The sequence below is a fragment of the Gigantopelta aegis genome, chromosome 8 (assembly GCF_016097555.1).
Source record: "Gigantopelta aegis isolate Gae_Host chromosome 8, Gae_host_genome, whole genome shotgun sequence".
Taxonomy (NCBI): domain Eukaryota; kingdom Metazoa; phylum Mollusca; class Gastropoda; order Neomphalida; family Peltospiridae; genus Gigantopelta; species Gigantopelta aegis.
Genome location: NC_054706.1, coordinates 46,735,039 through 46,758,358, shown reverse-complemented (window position 1 = coordinate 46,758,358; position 23,320 = coordinate 46,735,039). Strand labels below are relative to the sequence as shown.

Genomic DNA, 23,320 nt, shown 5'->3' with positions numbered 1-23,320 from the left:
ACTCAATGAATGAATGAATGAATGAATGAATGTTTAACGACACCCCAGCATGAAAAATACATCGGCTATTGGGTGTCAAACTATGGTAATATAAAAATTCAAGGTTTAAACAAAAACAGTGTAAAGAACTGTGCAAAAATACAAATACAAATATCACAGAATTTTACGGACACCGAATTTTACTCTAAACTTCAATTTGTGCTGTATTGGTCATTCTCAAAGAGAATGTTACACCCCTGCACCACGGTGAGGTTACAGCACGCGCAGGGGTGATGACTCAACGTTGTGTAGTATTCAAATGTCATTTTGTCATCTGAATCACAACTGTCACGGGGATTCTATAATACCCGTAACTGAATAAAACACGATTGTCCAAATATCTCTCCTAACTGTATATCTATTAGATATCTCTGTAACGGGCGATTATACCCTAATGTGGCTCGTCTCTAGGTATGATCAGAGATACGAACTTATATACAGTATATATTATTATAGCACGTTTAGTTCACTAGAAAACACAACAAAAACACAATACACTTTGGAATCTGTATTAACCTACGCTGACACATGTACTGCCGCAGTAGTTAATTAATAACAACAATAATAACAACCCAGAACTGATCACTTAATTAGTTAATCTCTAGGTGTCTAGTTTACACAATATGCTAATCACTTCACCGTGACACAACACCCACACGTGTGATAATTGAGAAACGCTAACACGCACACGTGTGATAATGGAGAAACGCTTCCAGGGGAACTTAATTAATAAAGGAATTACAACACTATTCCTAACTGGTTAATTTTTAATTAACCCTAACTACTCATTCAATAACCTTGTAATACAGAATTAATACTGGTACCTATCACAATAAAGACAATAACCTACAGTTTACCTAGGTCCTCTAGGATGACTGGCTAAGCTTTATATTACCAAATACTCGTATAATGTTAGAACAAAAGTCTACGATTTACTTCGTCAGATGACCGAAGACACTGTCTAAAGAATATTGGTATAATACAGTATTAAAATATTTAAAGTCACATCAATCACATCAAGGTTATACACAGAGCAGAAATATATATTTACCAAAGTCCCGTCTGAACTAATATAGATCGTTCAGTGGACGACGACCGTTCCCCTGGATACCTCCAAAATGGTTCTCCTCGATATCTCTAAAACCCTAGCTATTTATTATAAAATCGAATATCGCCTGGGGATACATCGCGGCACCGAATCTTATCATGTGAGTTTCCACCACGACCACGCCGGCATATTTTTCTATGATCGCCAGACTTAATGACGCCGATCGTCGCCAAATCACGGTTGTGAAAACCGCACTCGCGGAGGTATTACGTAACTACTCGCCACATGGCCTCCGCACCTCGCTGGGTGTGTATTGGAACAGCTCGTCCACCGTCGCGCAGCGGAGGTATTACGTAACAAGTTGCCCACCTGGGCTAAGTGTAATTGGAACTGCGCACGGCCCTCTAACACAATTAATATCGCCACAGGCGAAAAGAAATTAAGAGCATGTACCGTCACAACAACCATCCAGAACTTTTATTACAATTTCTACGTGATACTGATTTTTATTCTCAATTTTAATTTTATCTATCTGAGATATTTATATTTTTCACACAGTTCTTGACACTGTTTTTATTATCTTTTGAATTTTTACATTGATGTTGGTCATCACTTAAGTTTTGCATTTACCATAGTTTGACACCCAGTAGCCGATGTATTTTTCGTGCTGGGGTGTCGTTAAACATCCATTTATCCATTCATTCATTCGTTCGTCCATCCATCCATCCATCCATCCGTCCGTCCGTCCGTCCGTCCGTCCGTTCGTTCATTCATTCATTCTGGATCACAACTTGAAACACTATCCACAGTCCAAGAAATAACATTAACTCTACCGGCTGAATGGATTTTAATGTCCTTCGCGAATGACTGTGGCCGCAACTGTGGAGCACTGGTCACTAATTGATCACTTGTGTCCAAGTGATCATCATTCTTCATCAGGGGCAGCAGATCCGCTCGGGGTCAATTTAAAAGTAATTCACATAACAGAACAGAACAGAACTTTATCACGCGATCACTACATGGTATGGTCGTCTCTCATAAAACGTATAGTACGGGCGGGACGTAGACCAGTGGTAAAGCACTCGCTTGATGCTCGGTCAGTTTGGGGTCGATCCCCGTCGGTGGGCCCATTGGGCTATTTATCGTCCCTGTCAGTGCACCACGACTGATATATATCAAAGGCCGTGGTATGTGATATCCATTATGTGGGATGATGCATATAAAAGATGTTTGACATCCAACAGCCGATGATTAACAAATCAATGTGTTCTAGTGTTCTTGTTTTCATTATTAAACGTATGCAAAAGACATTATTTTAATATTGAAACAATGCTATCTGTTTTTGACACCTATGTTAACAGTATTTTTAGTTATGGGTCAGAGGTCTGGGGATTCCACTGTGCAAGGGATGTTGAAAATATTCATACAAAATTCTGTAAAAAACTACTTGGAGTACAACAAGGGCCTGTAATGAATTATATATAGTGAGTTAGGGCGTTTTCCTCTGTATATTATGAGAAAATTAAGAATTTTTAAATATTGGATTAAAATATGAAATACTGAAAATTGTATCCTTTTAGCTATATATGAGGAAATGGAACGAGTAAAGGGTAACTGGGTAACACAAGTCAAACAAGAACTAAATAGGCTTGGACTAAACTATATATGGAACATACCAAATGTTGGTAACAGAGAATATAATATAATTAAGGAAAGAATTTACGATAATTTTAAACAACATTGTTTTAGTCGAATAACGACTTCACCGAAAGGTACCTTATATAAATTTTTGTTACTTGAATTCAAGCTACAAACATATCTTAGACAACCCATACCATTAAATCACTTAAAAGAAATATCAAAGATCCGAATTAGTGCACACAAATTAAATATAGAAAACGGAAGGTGTAGGAAAATTGACAGGGCCGAAAGAAAATGCACTATTTGTAACTATAATGATATAGAAGACGAATACCATTTTATCCTTATTTGCCCAGCTATGAATGATTTGAGGAATAAGTATATTAAACAATGTTACCACAGACGTCCAAGCGTATTTAGGCTCACTGAACTATTAACAACTGAAAACAATAAAGACATCAATAACCTGGGAAAATATTTAGTTTTGGCAAATAAAGTTAGAGACAATTTACTGAAGCTTACTTAAAATATGACATCCACAAACCTGCCGTTTCATTAGCAAGTATATTAATCATATTTCATCTGGTATACATCAATATATACCTATATATTTAGAATTAGAATTATTACTATACCACGATAATGTTTATAGTGCACATATATATGTACATCCCACCACTATTACTAGTATGCTATGTTAATTTTACCATTAATTCTTAAATCACTCTCCACCTGTATTTGTATATTTGTATATATAGCGTGATTATATATGTATGTATTTATGCTGATAAGTTTGTTTAACTTACGGCAAATAAAGAACTTGAACTTGAGTGGTGTCGTTATTCAAAACCAACATTTTCTCATAAAATCGATAATTAAACCAAGAAACATCTAAGCAGGAAACAAGAGCATGAAAGGATTCAGGATTTTAGATAAAGTAAATTGGGGGGGGGGGGGGGGGGGGCATGCCTGAACCCTAGTAGACATAGGCATGTAAAAGCTGGTCTGAAATCTGAAATCGAAAAGAGTAGCCCATGAAGTGGCGCAGCTGGTGTCCTCCCTCAATATTTGTGTGGTCCTTAACCATATGTCTGACGCCATATAACCGTAAATAAAATGTGTTGAGTGCGTCGTTAAATAAAATATTTCCTTCCTTCGTTGCAGAACGGCCTGATTGTAATAAAGTTCTGTTCTGTCATATTAATTCAAAGTCTTTCATAAATGTGACTCTTTCATAGCTGTCTACACTACTGTTATTAATAAGTTTAGAATTGTAAATTGATGTTGATCACCAAATATACCTTTTTTTGCCCAGTGGTAAAGCGTTCGCTTGATGCGCGGTCGGTCTAGTATCGATCCCCGTCGATGGACCCATTGTCTATTTCTCGTTCCAGCCAGTGCTCCACAACTGCTCCACAGCAAAGGCCGTGGTATGTACTATCATATCTGTGGAATGGTGCTAATCGAAAAGAGTAGCCCATGAAGTGGCGACAGCTGGTTTCCTCTCTCATTATCTGTGTGTTCCTTAACCATATGTCTGACGCCATATAACCGTAAATAAGATGTGTTGAGTGCGTCGTTAAATAAAACATTTTCTTCCTCGATAGCTAATGTCGTTGTTTTGGTGCTGAGGTGTCATTAAACATTCATTCATTCATTCATCCAGTCAGTCATCCATTCGTTCATTCATTCATCCATTCATTCATTCATCCAGTCAGTCATCCATTCGTTCGTTCATTCATCCATTCATTCATTCATCCAGTCAGTCATCCATTAGTTCGTTCATTCATCCATTCATTCATTCATCCAGTCAGTCATCCATTCGTTCGTTCATTCATCCATTCATTCATTCATCCAGTCAGTCATCCATTCGTTCGTTCATTCATCCATTCATTCATTCATCCAGTCAGTCATCCATTCGTTCATTCATTCATCCATTCATTCATTCATCCAGTCAGTCATCCATTCGTTCGTTCATTCATCCATTCATTCATTCATCCAGTCAGTCATCCATTAGTTCGTTCATTCATCCATTCATTCATTCATCCAGTCAGTCATCCATTCGTTCGTTCATTCATCCATTCATTCATTCATCCAGTCAGTCATCCATTAGTTCGTTCATTCATCCATTCATTCATTCATCCAGTCAGTCATCCATTCGTTCATTCATTTGGGGCGGGACCTAGCCCAATGGTAAAGCGTCCGCTTGATGCGTGGTCGGTCTAGGATCGATCCCCGTCGGTGGGCTATTTCTTGTTCCAGCCAGTGCACCACGACTGGTATATCAAAGGCCGTGGTATGTGTTATCCTGTCTGTGGGATGGTGCATATAAAAGATCCCTTGCTACTAATAGAAAAAATATAGCGGGTTTCCTTTCTAAGACTATATGTCAGAATTACAAATGTTTGACATCTAATAGCCTATGATTAATAAATCAGTGTGCTCTAGTGGTGTCGTTAAACAAAACAAACTTTTTATTCATTCATTCATTTATGCATACAATCAATAAATCATTCATTCATTCATTCAATCAATCAATCATTATGTAGTGTGCTTTGTCTACAGGTGGACTGGCACTCCCCAGGGAGAGGCACTGTTCCTGGTCTGTCGGAAAGAGGACTGCCATTCTCGAAACTGCTTTTATCAAATATAAACCTGCACAAGACAGAACTTCGTGCATATATACTGCTGTACAAACAACTAAGGGAACACACAAGTACTAACAGCATTTTATTATTATTATGATTTTTTTTATTTTTTTTTGGACTGCAAACATGGCCCTCACCCATAGTATCAGGAAGTTAGCTATGTTACGGCCTCGGTGGTGTCGTGGTTAAGCCATCGGACTTAAGACTGGTAGGTACTGGGTTTCGCAGCCCGGTACCGGCTCCAACCCAGAGCGAGTTTTAACGACTCATTGGGTAGGTGTAAGACCACTACAGCCTCTTCTCTCTCACTAACCACTGACAATTAACAACTAACCTACTGTCCTGGACAGACGGCCCATATAACTGAGGTGTGTGCCCAGGACAGCGTTATTGAACCTTAAATTGGATATAAGCACGAAAATAAGTTGAAATGTTACTGCCATTCAACCCACTTTAGTGACTTTCAGTGCCACGTTATATCTTTGTATGTTATACAGATATACCTACGCCAGTATTGAATTTAAATTCGATTTAAAATATCATTTGTTCCCTTATTTCATTCAATCAATATATATATATAGACATCTATGATTATATTAAAATGTTTTGGAATCTTTTAAATTCGACCCAGAATTAATTTTAAAGTTTCATAAACACTTTATACTTTTCCCCATTATATAAATACTATTCCATATACTTACCTTTTATGACACCAAATAGCCGATGTGTATTTTTGTACTGGAGTGTCGTTAAATATTAATTAATTAACTCATTCATTCATTCATTCATGCATTCATTCATGGATTCATTCATTCATTCATTTATTCATTCATCTATCCATTCTATGATTATATTAAGTACATAAAGCAACGGCGATGTCACTTTTTTACTACTTATTACCGTTGATTTTTCTTTCTTTCTTTTGTCTATTTTTTCTCTCTCTCTCTCTCTCTCTCTCTCTCTCTCTCTCTCTCTCTCTCTCTCTTTTCTCTCACACTCTCTCTCTCTCTCTCTCTCTATCTATCTATCTATCTCTCTCTCTCTCTCTCTCTCTCTCTCTCTCTCTCTCTCTCTCTCTCTCTCTCTCTCTCTCTCTCTCTCTCTCTCTCTCTCTCTCTCTCTCTCTCTCTCTCTCTCTCTTCCATTTAGTTTTGGTTTCTGTTTTTTTTTTAAACTCACAGAATACTCAATATTCAAGTAAATTAATAAAAAGAGTAACCTATAAGCAGTCATTAAATAATAAATAACAACACATTGTGATACTGAAATACGTTTATTGATTGGAAAACGACAAAAAGGTCATAATATACTCTTGGGTACTGTTTGTAAATGTGTCGTAAACACAGTCTAAGAGACAAAAAAATCGATTGTGTGTACTTCATGCCAGTATGGCAAATGACGTATTCTCCTATCATTGTTGAATAATTAACGCTGGTGTAGTACACACGGGCGTTCGGGTCGTGGTTGAGGTTTCTGGGTGTTTTGGGAGGCAGACCCGTCGATCAATATCTGAAGTTGAGGGTACAATCTCTAAGGGGGTGGGGACACAATCCAGATTTATATTTTTGTTTATATAGACTTAAACAAAAGTAGCACATTCTCGTCTTCAAGTGCGGGTGTCAGCTCGCCCACCCCTCGCTCTCTACAGGTCTGGAGCCAATTTTACAAAACATCGTATGGTCCTTCTCACAGGGAACGCCTTTTTCATACTTTGGAATTTACTACAAGTTATTTATTTCGGAGCCGATTGTTTTCTAATTTACACACAAAAATAGTTTTTTTTTTGTTGTTTTTTTGTATGGTGTTTTTGTGTTTTTGTTTGTTGTTTGTTGTTTGTTTTGTTTTTTTGTTATTTCCAAAACATTTTTACTTTTCTTCTTATATCAAACCAAACTGAAATTATTTACAAAACAAAACAACAACACATTTTTTTTGTAGGAGGATGGGACGGAGTAAATGTTTACACCTGCGACTACCAGTTATACAGTAATGTATTTAATCTCATTTAACGTTTCATTTAGTTTATAATGTTTTATTTTATTTTTTAAACTTGATTTAATTAATTATAAATACGAAAACAAATTAAAAAGCAAAATACAGTTCATATTATACTTCCATCTAACAGGAGAAGTATTCAACGATATTCAAATATACACAAAACATGATTCAAATATGGCACATATAATAACAACTTATAACAAGTTTTGTAATATTTAACTTCAGTCAAGGCCACTATATTTTGGACGCAAATCGATTCCAGTGGAATTTAAATATTGTTTAATCCAAAATGTTAAAATATTACAAATCACATGGCAAATATTTTGTTCATTTTTACAACAGGCAAAAGAAAAAGCACAAATATTTTTTTCTTTCGAACTGCTGAATACAATAAACAAAAAGTGGCCATCACTATTTTTGAGCATAACAATCTGAATGTATCAACAAATACACTGCTATAACAACGTATGGTTACAATGAGAATTCGTTTCTAATATTTCAAATTCTTGTACAAATAAACAGGCAAATAAATTACAAACAGACATAGGCTAATTAGACAGGCGTACGAGCTACCATTTTTGCAGGCTGATTTTTTGCTGGAATGAAACGGAAATGCCCGAATCTGGATAACAACATTTATTCATCTTAGCTTTACTGCCAAAAAAATATATAGGGTTGCAAATGAATCATTACGCATTTTTATATGGATTACAACTGATATTTTGAGTAGAATGATGAAAATAAATTATGAAACGGTTTCAGGCCAGCTAATTTTGCCCGAATATTTCTGTCGTTTTGCCCGAATTTGAGGATTTTCTTCAGAACTGGGGAGGGGGGGGGGGGGGGGGTGATTAGCCCCTACCCCTTGTCTCGTACGCTTATTTAAACACAGAAAGAAAAAGGATTGAATACAAAAAGAAACAAAGAAGAAAGGAAGGAAGGAAGGAAGGAAAGAAAAAAGAAAGAAAGAAAAAAGAAAGAAAGAAAGAAAGAAAAAAAGAAAGAAAGAAAGAAAAGAAAAGAAAAGAAAAAATAATATCTCCATTTAAACTCCACAAAAAGTTACTATAGTAACAAAACATAACGGTTAATTGTAGTGAAAAACAATTTGAGGAAACACCATTTCACAATGACCATTGTACATAACGTTTGACTGACTAACCTGCTGACAATGACACCACTTGTGAAATGCAATCAATCGTCCAATGTGGACTACTAAAAGAAATTAAATTTTAAGGTATACCATGATATTAATGCATTACTGATTTTTCATCTGTTGAAATGTACGTATATACATATAAAATGTTAATTATAAATTATGTGTTATCGCTACGCCTAGATAACTAATTATAACATGAATGGAAGATTGGTCTTGGCTGCTTGTTTACATTGTTCATGAAACTAATTAACTAGGCCTAACTATTACATGCATGGAAGATCGGGCTTGATCGGTAATGTTTGGAAACATTTATTTTTAAAAATCTACTCTTTGCTAAGAATAGATAATTAGTATTGACCTATAGTCTCTGAGATATCTGTTATATTTACATGATTTTCTAATTGAAAATAAAAATAAAACAAACAAACAAACAATTATAAACCAATCAACTGGAATGGCCCAACCCGCGAATATAAGGGAAAAGGAAAAAGCACCACAGTAGTACATTTAAAGCCACGGCTATTATGTGTTTAATATAATTATAATAGTTACTGCGAGACTTGGTCAAGATTGTGAGAGTAACACTTTTATTAAGCACTCCGTAAAAGTATTTCAAACCTAGTGCACGGGGCACGTTAAGTCAATACTTTTCTTAACGTGCACGGCGAGTTGCTTCCCTCTACTTAGCAGATTTAACATGGCGGGGATATTTTTTTTTAAGGTTGCCATAGAAGAATTATTTTGTTAATAATGATGCAAGTACTTCAATTGGGATTTTGTGAGTACAGTAGGTTATACATTTTTGGTTTGTGTGTCCATTTGTTGCACTATTTCGGTTGAGAAACGGTTGAAACATGGTGCCTCAAGTTTTGAATACAGGCTATATATAGGGTATGTAACAAGATCCGGACGTAGTAAAAACGACACTTACTACGTCCCTCCGGACTATGTCAAACCGTGGATGGTGTCAATTCTCTTACCACCGCATCTCAAGCGGGCGCTCTGTCAAACGGGTATACTCCTTACAAAAAAAGCAACATAATGGAAGGAAGGAAGGAAGGAAATGGTTTAATTAACGGTTATTTACGGTTATATGACGTCGGACATATGGTAAAGGACCACACAAATATTGAGGAATGAAACCCGCTGTCGCCACTTCATGGGCTACTCTTTTCGATTAGCAACAAGGGATTTTTTTATATGCACCATCCCATAGACAGGATAGCACATACCACGGCCTTTGATGTACCAGTCATGGTGCACTGGCTGGAGCGCGAAATAGCCCAATGGGCCCACCAACGGGGATCTATCCCAAACCGACCGCGCACCAAGCGAGCACTTTACCACTGGGCTACCAACATAAGGGGGTTTTCTTCGTAAAAAAAAATATTTCCAACTATACCTTGACTTATTTTAACAATATCAATAACATATCAAACACACATACCTGTTCCAAAACACGCCAAAATGTCATTACCATAAATTCATCGTAATTGCAATAATATATATAGTCGATCACAAAGTGCGTTAGGCTATCCGCAGTGACTAGAAATGTATGCTGGATCGTTTGATGTTTAAAACTTAAAGGGGCATTCCTGAGTTTGCTCCATTGTAAGATGTTTCCGACTAATAAAATATTTCTACGATTACACTTTCATATTAAATATATTTTCTTGTTTAGAATATCAATGTCTGTATATTCAATGTGTTTCTGGTCGTCTTAATATTTGTAAAAATTTGTAATATTTGTAATTTCGTACGTAATTATAGTCGTCGAAAAGTCTGTTAATTGATAACATCTTAAAAATTGCCGCAAACTCAGGAATGTCTCTTTAATGACTATAATGTATTTTTAACGACACGCTAGCATAAGTCACGAACAAAAGCTGACTTACACTGACACTGACTGCATCTACAGCGTGTGTTACAAAAACATTATTTCCCACCGTCATAGCATTGTCTTCGCCAGGATCACGCGCAGTGCGCGCGCCACGATCCACCACAGCACCGATGCAAGGGCACAAAAGATCACCCCTACCCATGCCAATGGAATTGCCCATTCAATAGTGACTTCACGCGCTGGACAGACGGATTGTGGGAGGAGCTCCATGGCGTAGCATTCATACTTCTCATAATAATTCTTCGTGTGAAACATCGACAGACCGAACACTCCAAACAGAGCTGAAATATATAATATGATATGATATGATACGATATGCTATATGCTATATGCTATGCTATGCTATGCTATGCTATGCTATGCTATGCTATGCTATGCTATGCTATGCTATGCTATGCTATGACATGATACATGATATGCTATGATACATGCTATGCTATGCTATGCTATGCTATGCTATGCTATGCCGGCCTCGATGGTGTCGTGGTTAAGCCATCAGACATAAGGCTGGTAGGTACAGGGTTCGCGGTCCGGTACCGGCTCCCACCCAGAGCGAGTTTTAACGACTCCAATGGGTAGGTGTAAGACACCACTACACCCTCTTCTCTCTCACTAACCACTCACAACTAATCCACTGTCCTTGACAGACAGCCCAAATAGCTCAGGTGTGTGCCCAGGACAGCGTGCTTGAACCTTAATTGGATATAAGCACGAAAATAAGTTAAAATGAAATGAAATGCTATGCTATGCTATGCTATGCTATGCTATGCTATGCTATGCTATGCTATGCTATATGATATACTATGATACATGATATGCTATGATATGCTATATATGTTATGATATATGCTATGCTATGCTATGCTATGCTATGCTATGCTATGCTATGCTATGCTATGCTATGCTATGCCGGCCTCGGTGGTGTCGTGATTAAGCCATCGGACATAAGCCTGGTAGGTACAGGTTCGCAGCCCGGTACCGGCTCCCACCCAGAGCGAGTTTTAACGACTCAGTGGGTAGGTGTAAGACCACTACACCCTCTTCTTTCTCACTAACCACTAACAACTAATCTACTGTCCTTGACAGACAGCCCAGATAGCTCAGGTGTGTGCCCAGGACAGCGTGCTTGAACCTTAATTGGATATAAGCACGAAAATAAGTTAAAATGAAATGAAATGCTATGCTATGCTATGCTATGCTATGCTATGCTATGCTATATGATATACTATGATACATGATATGCTATGATATGCTATATATGTTATGATATATGCTATGCTATGCTATGCTATGCTATGCTATGCTATGCTATGCTATGCTATGCTATGCTATGCCGGCCTCGGTGGTGTCGTGATTAAGCCATCGGACATTTAAGCCTGGTAGGTACAGGTTCGCAGCCCGGTACCGGCTCCCACCCAGAGCGAGTTTTAACGACTCAGTGTGTAGGTGTAAGACCACTACACCCTCTTCTTTCTCACTAACCACTAACAACTAATCCACTGTCCAGGACAGACAGCCCAGATAGCTCAGGTGTGTGCCCAGTACAGCGTGCTTGAACCTTAATTGGATATAAGTACGAAAATAAGTTGAAATGAAAAATGCTATGCTATGCTATGCTATGCTATGCTATTCTATGCTATGCTATGAAATATAATATAATATAATATAATATAATATAATATATAATATAATATAATATAATATAATATAATATAATATAATATAATTAGGGGATAATATCACTGTGTTTTGTTGTTAACTATAAGGATTTATCACAAAATTTGGTTTTATAAAGAAGACAAATTTTGTGATAAATCTTTATAGTTAACAACGAAACACAGTGATATTATCCCCTAAATATAATATAATATAATATAATATAATATAATATAATATAATACACAAGACATTTTAACAGGTTCTTATTCTTCTGATCGCTTCTGTTATTTTGATCTGCACTGCCGACAGATGTCTTTGTACTTACCCGTTACCGCACTTCCCAGGGATCTTTTTGATCCCATGCCCAATTGTTTACAGTATTCACATCGTGCTAAATATTGCATACGAAGATGAATTCTATAAATAAAACCTCAGTGGAGGCCGCCATCTTTATGTATATACCCTCGGCTAACGAGGGCTGGCGGTGTTATATTTTTTAGAGAAAGCCCAGTATAACGTCAGCACATCCTATCTGAACGTTCGCGTGTGAAGTACGGGTTATATCTGGTATACCGGCCTCGGTGGCGTCGTGGCAGGCCATCGGTCTACAGGCTGGTAGGTACTGGGTTCGGATCCCAGTCGAGGCATGGGATTTTTAATCCAGATACCGACTCCAAACCCTGAGTGAGTGCTCCGCAAGGCTCAATGGGTAGGTGTAAACCACTTGCACCGACCAGTGATCCATAACTGGTTCAACAAAGGCCTTGGTTTGTGCTATCCTGCATGTGGGAAGTGCAAATAAAAGATCCCTTGCTGCCAATCGGAAGAGTAGCCCATGTAATGGCGACAGCGGGTTTCCTCTCAAAATCTGTGTGGTCCTTAACCATATGTCTGACGCCATATAACCGTAAATAAAATGTGTTGAGTGCGTCGTTAAATAAAACATTTCTTTCTTTCTATATCTGGTATAGTTTACAGTGTTCGAAATAAACATTTGTCCGTTTGTCCTGAGTGAAAATATGCCCAGACAAGGAAAACACACCTCAATAGTTATCCTTATCCGATGGGCATGTAAAAAAAACTTGTTTCATTTTAAGCTATTTTTAAACCTTTTTGTGACAAAATATTTAAGTTTGTTTTGTTTAACGACACCACTAGAGCACATTGATTAAGTAATCATTGGCTGTTGGATGTCAAACATTTGGTAATTATGACTCGTAGAAAATATTGAAGGACATGTAGATCTTATAATGACTTTGTCCCGTGAACTAGTGAAACATTCTGCTTATTTCTTTCACTGTAGCATATCATGGCACGGCACAGCAAGGCAAGGCAAGGCAAGGCAAGGCAAGGCAAGGCACGGCACAGCATATCACAGCATAGCACAGCATAGCACAGGATAGCAATATACTAGTAATACCAAATCATAACGTAATCTTTCCTTAAATTTTTAAAGTGAGTGAGTAAATGAGTGAGTGAGTGAGTGAGCGAGCGAGCGAATCAGTCAGTCAGCCAGTCAGTAATTTTTTTGTTTTAAATATTTACCCGCCATGCAGTAGAGCACGCCGGTGACCATACAACTGGCCACCTGTTTACGGAAAATGCCGATCATGCCAATGACGCCTGCAGCGATGAGATCAATGAGTACGACGAGGTAACACGACGCTGCCGAGTTCTGAAGTCCTGGAAGAAGAAAACATAATAATGTTCCATAAAATAAGTCAATATGGGCCATATGTATAAAGCCTGTTTTAGTCATACACGAATGTAAGAACACACATTTTACGATGCTTAAACACATGAGTTTAAGAAAAACACGCTTTGTAAATCCGGCCCTATAATTTCATGTTATATTATAACGTGCGGTATGTAGTTTACAACTTGGTATAGCAAATCATCTGAGGTGCGATGGGTCGTAGGATCGATCGCCCTCGCCGTATCAATCATTACCCCGCGACTTGTACATTAAAGCCCGTGGTATGTAATGTCCTATATGTGAGCTATAATGTGTGTGTGAAAACAAACTTCCGCTACATAGCTATATATTCATATTGATTTGATTCACATATCTTTTACATTTATTTTCCCCACAGACAGGACAGTAAATTGGATATCACGACCTTTGACTTGTCAATAAACAGTCTATTACGTTAAACACCGACCACCACCACAATGAGCTGGACTATGATTAGCCCGAATACTCTAGACGGAGATTTGTACGGTTAAAACTGTATCTTTAAGTTGTATCCTAAAGCTGTATCCTAACCGGCTGCGAGCGATGCGAGCGATTATTTTAGAAATCATTGATTTCAATTGTTGCATCCTAACCGCACGCGTGCGACGTGACATATAAATATGTTGCGTCGCGCGCGTGCAGTTAGGATGCGGCAATGGAAATCAATGATTTCTAAAATAATCGCTCGCATCGCTCGCTGCCGGTTAGGATACAGCTTAAAGGTGCATCCTAACCGGCCGCGTGTGACGCGAGAGACGCGAGCGATTTTTTTAGAAACCACTGATTTCAATTGAAGCATCCTAACTGCACGCGCGCGACGCGACTGATTTGTATGTCGTGTCGCACGCGTGCGGTTAGGATACGGCAATTGAAATCAATGATTTCTAAAATAATCGATCGCGTCGCTCGCGTCGCGCGCGGCCGGTTAGGATACAGCTTAACAGATTATTTTAGAAATCATTGATTTCAATTACCGCATCCTAACCGCAAGCGTACAGCTCAACAGATAAATATGTCGCGTCGCACGCGTGCGGTTAGGATGCGGTAATTGAAATCAATGATTTTCTAAAATAATCGCTCGCATCGCTCGCGTCGGTCGCGGTCGGTTAGGATACAACTTTATGATCGCTCTCTCAGTCAAGAGAAAACACGGATTGGCTAACTAGCATACGGTAAACAAAGATTCCCGCTCTAATACAACACAAGTTATATGTTTGACGCCAAATACCTTTACATTGATCATTTTCGAATTCACCTATAACAAATATTTTTGCTTATTCACCACTTCATTTCATTTCATTTGAACTTATTTTCGTGCTTATATCCAATTAAGGTTCAAACATGCTGTCCTGGGCACACACCTCAGCTATATGGGCTGTCTGTCCGGGACAGGGGTTAGTTGTTAGTTGTTAGTAGTTAGTGAGAGAGATGAAGGTGTAGTGACCTTACAGCTACCCATTGAGTCGTTAAAACTCGCTCTGGGTGGGAGCCGGTACCGGGCTGCGAACCCTGTACCTACCAACCTAATGTCGGATGGCTTAATCACGACACCACCGAGGCCGGTATTCACCACTAATACACACACTACAGGAAGAAACCCGTTAAGGTTATGGTTAAGGAACATACAGATATTGAGGGAGGAAACCCGCTGTCGCCACTTCATGGGCTACTCTTTTCGATTAGCAGCAAGGGATCTTTTATATGCACCATCCCATAGAAAGTATAGCACATACTACGGCATTTGATGTACCAGTCGTGGTACACTGGTTGGAGCGAGAAATAGCCCAATGGGCCCACTGACGGGGATCGATCCTAAACCGACCGCTCACCAAGCGGGCGCTTTACCACTGGGCTACGTCTCGCCACGTGCTATAGAATAACCTCTGGCTGATAGCGTGATCATAACCGTACAAATGTCCGTCTACCTCTCGAACGGTAGTCCCAGAGTATTCGGGCTAGACTATGATCTCATCCTGGGTTGGAGCAGCAACCAGATTACGAACTGAGTACCTACTAAACCAGTTAATATGTCCAATACACCACACTTAGACACAACTAACTAGAGGTGGGGACAGCAAAAAACAAACAAACAAACAAACAAACAAAAACAAAACAAAAACAAAACATCACCACAAAAGCAACAAACAACAAAAACAACATGGGGTTTTATCTAAGCAGACCCAAAAAAAGACACTCTGCCTCTACCACACCCCCACCACCTGACGCTTGTCACGGTCATAATACACCATTGATGATGCTATTTTTACAATCATCATCATCATCATCATCATCATTATCCCCATCAATGTCATCACCATCGTCATCATCATCACCATCATCATCACCACGATCATCACCATCATCATCATCACCATCATCATCATCATCATCACCACCACCATCATCACCAGCATCAGCAGCATCATCATCATCGTCGTCGTCGTCGTCATCATCATCATCACCATCATCATCATCACCATCACCACCATCACCACCATCATCACCACCATCATACCACCACCATATCATCACCATCATCCACCATCACCATCATCATCATCATCACATCACCACCACCATCACCATCATCATCATCACCACCATCATCATCATCACCACCATCATCATCATCATCATCATCATCATCACCATCATCATCATCATCATCACCATAACCATCATCACCATCACCATCATCACCACCACCATCATCATCACCACCACCATCATCATAAATCATTATCATCATCACCATCATCACCATCATCAACATCATTATCACCATCATCATCACCATTAGTATTCTCAAAGTGATCTACAAAGCGTTTGGTAAACTCACTTGCTATCTGCATGGCTTCCTTGCTGAAGATGGCCGGATTGTCATCGTAGTCTTTGACAAAAACAAAACATTTATTGCTCGTCAGACCCGTTTCCTTCTTAGACGTCAGCTCCCGTTCTTCATCTGAAACAAATTTATGTATTTATATATACTTATATATGAGTTGATAAAAAGGAGTTAACATAGACACCACTAGAGTACATAGATTAATTAACCATGCCTTAACGGGCTACTGAATGTCAGTCATTTGATAATTCTGACATGTTTTCATTAGCAGAAATAGGTCTACGGGATCTTTTGTATGAACCTTTCCAATGACAGAAAAGTACATACCACGACATCTGATAGACTAGTCCTTGGGTACTGTTTGAAACGGGGGACGGGGTTCGATCCTATGAAACAAGAATATCATTCCGTTCTTACACCACTTGAATAAATATATATGATCAAAACTCAAAAAGTCGCGAAAGCCAAGAGAGCTGCAATATAACTTGTTCTAAGATGCTAAACGCGTAATAATAACAGAGTAAGACGGTATTGTTCAGCTAATCAAAAAGAGCACCTTTTAATACTTTTAGCAACTTCCATCTAGTGTTCAATCCGAATATTCAAATACTCGCTCGTTAATTTGCTATTCGAAATATTCCAATACTATTTTCAAGTTTTCGAATATCTCTTGAGATAGATAATGCGGTTTCTTTGATTTCTAATATCGATCGTGCATGCTGCTTGCCACATGCATGCGTTCAGTTAGGAACGTAAAACATGTCTGAGTTTAGAATAGAGTATTATTTTAGACTGCCCAATTTATTATGTTGAAAGGCAACAACTATTTGATAAGTTAAACTCCTTTTCCGACCTCTCTACTCTAAATAGCAATTTACAATTTATATTTATTATGTCATACAATAATGGTGACATTGAAATTCTTAACCATGTATTAACATTTATTGACGGCTGTATTTCTAAACGTAAAGTTCTTGTTCCAGCTATCAGTGGGGCAGTAATGTAATTTAATTATTTCCCAGTACTTTAACCATTTATTTTTAGAACAAACTTTATTTCTACAAATATAATACAAACTTTGTTTCTCCGTCTGGCATGTACATTAATATTGCTATTATTATTAATTGTTATTGTTGTTATAGATGTTGTATGTTTGTTTCGTTGGTGGTTTGTTTGTTTTTGTTTGTTTTTGTTTGTTTTGTTTGTTTGTTTTTTTAATTTTTGTATCTGTTTGCTGACACCAGCTTGTTTGGTAATTTGCAATAAACTGAACTGAATTGAATTGAACTGAAGTGACGTCACACGGGCGGCTGAAATTCATAAAATAATATTTTCCAAACACAGGAATGGGGGCATATTTACACTAACCAATAGGTCGATTTCAAATCCTATAATCAAGAATTAAAGAAAAAAATATTGCGATCAATTTACACAACAGTGGCTTTCGGAAATTACAAACTCTTCTAGTGGCCAATTTTATACATTATTCAAACGGAAGTTTACTTCGAAACTTATTTGATGAGAGTCTCGTACCAAAACAGATACTGCAACCCTGCATAACTAAATTGCGTGCGTCAAATTTAAAATTATCGATCGGAACTGGAAGATTGTTTAACAATTCTAATGTAAACTTGCCATGTAAACTTTGTAATACTGATATTGGTGATAAATACCATTATTTATGCAATTGTAAAGATAAAAATATTCAAAACTTTAGGAGAAAATATATTTTAAAACCATTATAGAACTAATCGTAACGTTTTTTAAAATGAAATTATTGAAAAACCTTGCTATATTTATTTAAAATTTTATCTAGTATTGTGATCTGATGTTTCTACTTCGCACTTTTTAGCTTTTTCGGCACACACCCTACCTCCTCCTCCCCCCCCCCCCCCCCCCCCCCCCCACACTAAAAAAAGGAAGATGAGAAAAACAAACCCCCAAAACCCAAACAAAACCGTGAACCGATCTGGGCCCATATTTTCGAAGCTATCTTAGTGCTACGAAATCGTAATCCATCGTAGGGTGTGACGTCACTACAGCACACGCCATAGTGACGTAATAGCTTACGGTGTTTTTACGATTTCGTAGGCTAAAATTGCTTCGAAAATATGGGCCCTGGTAGTTTTCTATGTGTATTTGGTTTTGGCCATACTGTTTTAGCGTTTACAATAATTTGTTATTACTAATTCAGAAACAATATGGGGCGGGACATAGCCCAGTGGTAAATCATTCGCTTGATGCGCATTCGGTTTGGAATAGATCCCTGTCGGTGGACCTATTGGGCTATTTCTCGCTCCAGCCTGTGCACCACAACTGGTGCATCAAAGGCCGTGGCATGTGCTACCCTGTCTATGGAATGGTGCATATAAAAGATCCCTTGCTGCTAATCGAAAAGAGTAGCCCATAAAGTGGCGACAGAGGGTTTCCTCCCTCATTATCTGTGTGGTCCTTAAACATATGTCCGACGCCATATAACCGTAAATACAAATGTGTTGAGTGCGTCGTTAAATAAAACATTTCCTTCGTTCCTTCAGTAACACTAGATTAGAATTCAGAATACATAGCTAGGTTAACAACCAGACAGACACTCCAGCATTATGATATTTATTTGACTTGTTTATGTAACTTACTTTTTCTTTCTTTTTTTTTCTGTATTTTTGTTGTTGTTGTTATTTTTAAGGGGGGTGGGGGGCTGTAGTAAGGGATTATTGAATGTTCATTACGGAATTAAAAACGTTTTGTTTTTAAACGTTAGTTTTAGTCGGTTGTTATTTAGTTAGTATTCGAATATTCGCTCGTCATTTTCATCGAATATTCGAATACCATTTCAGACGGAATACCGAACACTAATTCCCTCCTCTTCCCCTCCCCTCATCTCCAACGACATCTACGGCGCATTTGCACAGTAGACCACTACTTGAACTGGCACTAATTAAAGGGACATTCCTGAATTTGCTCCATTGTAAGATGTTTCCGACTAATAAAATAGTTCTACAATTAAACTTACATATTAAATATATTTTCTTCTTTAGAATATCAGTGTCTGTATTTTCAATGTGTTTCTGGTTGTCTTAACATTTGTAATAAGCCCAAACTAGATTTTGTCTTCAAATAGTTTCGTATATACGAAAAAATAATATTTTAGGAAATAAAATGAAATTTAACCTAGTACAAATATTAGAACGATCCGAAACACGTTTAATATACAGCCACTAATATTTTATGCAGAAAAATATATTTGATATGTAATTGCAATCGTTAAAAAGTCTCTGTTAGTCGATAACATCTTAAAAATTGCAGAAAATTCAGGAATGTCCCTTTAATAGTCATACTAAAATTAAAAGGAGAAGGGGAGCAACACCCATTTCGAACATGTCTGACAAAGTCTGTTAAAATACAAGCTAGTTTAAGGCCGTAACTAAGCAACTACCTCTTGATAGAAAAAATAAATAAATACGAAAACAAGGTACATGTTGCTTGTGTTCTTTTATTTGATTGAAGATCATAACATTATATTATTACTGAGCCCGGATTTACTTCACCCGTCGTCTAGAGAAAGAGGCGAAACCTGCAGCCGCCACATAGGTTACCATACCTCTAAAACAGCAAGGGATATTTTATATATACACGGGCGGGACGTAGCCCAGTGGTAAAGCGTTCGCCTGATGCGCGGTCAGTCTAGGATCGATCCCCGTCGATTGGCCCATTTGGGCCATTTCTCGTTCCAGCCAGTGCACCACGACTGGTATATCAAAGGCCGTGGTGTGTGCTGTCCTGTCTGTGGGATGGTGCATATAAAAGATCATTTGCTACTAATGGAAAAAAAATGTAGCGGGTTTCCTCTCTAAGACTGTATGTTAAATTTACCAAATGTCTGACATCCAATAGCCGATGATTAATAAATCAATATGCTCTAGCGGTATTGTTAAACAAAATAAACTTATATACTGTCCAATATACAGAATAGCATATAATACGGCCTTTGGTGTACCAGTCGTGGGAATCTGGTTGGGACGGGGAAAAGACACGAGTCCACTGAAGTCAATCGATCCTCCGACGTATCGCACCTCAAACGAGTGCTCTGCAGCTAAGTTACATCCCTCTACTTAATGCTGAAAGAAGCTGAAAGTTGTTTCACAAAATATATATTTAAATGTTAGTTACATTAAAGGTGTGGTTCTGTACCTATTAATTTCCACGCATTTTCGCATGTTTCGTTGTCTTGGTGACGTCTACTTTGCAACGGCAATAACTCCATGCTATTACAGTTCATTTTTGGTGCCGTGCTACTTCTGTGTAAACTTATCGATTATAAACTTTTCGCAGAGATATGTGAACGATTTCACCGGTATATAAGTTAGGTCAATAAGAAAATGATTTTTTTTATGGGGCGCACCTAGCGGTTGGGCAAGGGGAGACAGTTGCCATGCACCACCCACCTCGGACAAAAAGTGACCTTTTTACTTTAGAACTAGAAGAGTCCTTTTTTTTCCTTTGAAGAAGTCTTTATAATGCATTTGTATATTACAATTCCCATTGTATTGTTGGTTTTACTGATAAAAAAAACCCGCACCCCACCCCAAACCCATCCTATCTAAATGTATTTTAGGATTTATAGGTTCTGTGATCTTTTATATATATTGATACCACAGTACGTTGTTCGTCTAACTCAGGCCTATTATTGATCATTACAACACAATATTCCTGTCTATTTTTGGTCCATGACTGTTAAGGGGCGGTCAATAATTTTCAACATTTCACGAGCGTACAAACCGTACGCGGTGGGGGGGGGGGGGGGGGGGGGGTTGTTAAGGGACTAACGTACACTTTTTTTTTTAAATGTAAAAATGTCGATCAACATTTTTCATTTGGGGGATGTACACTTTTAGGGGGGGGGAGGGGGTTGGTCAAAAGTGTACTCTTTGTACACTTGTGACAATGTTGAAAATTATTAAGTTTACCTCATCATTTTTAAAAGGGACCAGGACGTAGCCCAGTGGTAAAATCCATGCTTCATGTGCAGTCTGTTTAGGATCGATCCTTGTCGGTGGACCGATTGGGCTATTTTCCACGTTCCAGCCAGTGCATCACGACTGGTATATCAAAGGCCATGGTATGTGCTGTCATGTCTGTGGGATGGTGCATATAAAAGATCCCTAGCTACTAATGGAATTTTTTTTTAGCAGGTTTCCTCTCTAAGACTATATGTCTAAATTACCAAATGTTTGACATCCAATAGCCGATAATTGATAAATGAATGTGCTCTAGTGGTGTCGTTAAACAAAACAAAACTTTTTATCATGTTAGAAAGGATAAATGTTGTGGCAATAACAAAAACGTGCTTGTTTCTGTGTATATGTACAATTTATTTCATATTTTTGTTAATAAATAAACTAACATTGTTCATTTTCACTTCGTATTATAACTTAGTAAAACATATAGCCCTTTTTATTTTCAAAACTTTCTATATATTTTTTCTCTTAGGTTGTCGAAAATTCAGTTTTGAAGGCTATAGTCGGGCAGAATAAGGATTGTACCTTGAACTAGGGTACATACGATGTTTTATGATGGTTTTATGTCATTTAGGGTTTCCTGATTCAGAAACTGCATGATGACACTTTGTCATCATTGAGCAATTTGTTTGACGGTCATTTTAAAAGCACCACTCCAGGCTAAAAAAATTACTGTTCTTTCTGTTCGGCCTATTGCATTATGCTATAATGTTTTATTTGTACAAGATTATTAGAAGATCCATATCTATTTGAATACCTTTTACAAACACTAAAACATAATACAAAACAACAACACAATAGCAACATTTCAGGGTCGTTTGCTGACGGCCATCTTGGTTTTCAAAATGGCCACCATTTAAACATTTGTTTTTACAATATTACCGCACCCAGGCAATTAAAACAATTGTTTTAAGTTATATACAGGTAGGTGGGAATGCTTTCACTACATAAGCAAGACTATTTGTAATCTGTATTGGTAAAAAATAAAAATGGTAACATTTTGGGTGGAGGATTTTCACAGAAGAAAGTTAAAAATAACAGATTTAAAAATTAAAATCCCAATTTAACCTAATTTACACCTTGCAAGGAATATGATATTTTGGCATAATTTCTGAAATTAAATATTGATTTTATTTTAACTAATGTCTATAATATACTTTAAGAGTATTTCCGTGCATTTATGCCAGACTAATATTCTATACCTATATTAAAGGAATTGGACTATCCTCAGTTTGTAGCCATTTCAACGTTTTTGACAAATAAAATATGAATGCATTATTAAAATTAAAATTTATGTTTTCTTGCTTAGAATATGATTATCTCTATATTCCATGTATTTCTGGACATTGTAATGTTTTGTATTTCAATATCGAGTTTTGTCTAAAATAATTTTGAAGGTAAATATTTATAATATTTGTCAACAGCCAAACGAAATTTTAAAACATTGCGACCAAAGGTCATTCCGAATGTATTTATTAGTATAATGCTTTATATGTAAAACATTTTAAGGTAAGATAGTGTTTTAAAAGACCTGAAAAAGCAGTTTGTGTGTTTATTTTGTTGGTGGGACAGGATGATGTTTGCCGAAATTAAATAAAAATGCACGAATGTGGATACCAACGTTTATTTATAT

The 23,320-nt window shown here is 37.5% G+C and overlaps 1 protein-coding gene across 1 annotated transcript in view; it reads right to left on the bottom strand.

Annotated features, from left to right (window-relative positions):
• Positions 1–9,844: 9,844 nt before the first annotated feature.
• LOC121380105 overlaps positions 9,845–23,320 on the bottom strand; it is a 17,267-nt gene continuing 3,791 nt past the window's right edge. The window contains exons 2-4 of the mRNA XM_041508868.1: positions 16,667–16,789; positions 13,638–13,775; positions 9,845–10,714 (exon numbers count right to left, since the gene is read on the bottom strand). Of these exons, the coding sequence (XP_041364802.1) occupies positions 10,482–10,714; positions 13,638–13,775; positions 16,667–16,789 (494 nt within the window). The 3' untranslated portion in view covers positions 9,845–10,481. The remainder of the gene's footprint in view (positions 10,715–13,637; positions 13,776–16,666; positions 16,790–23,320) is intronic.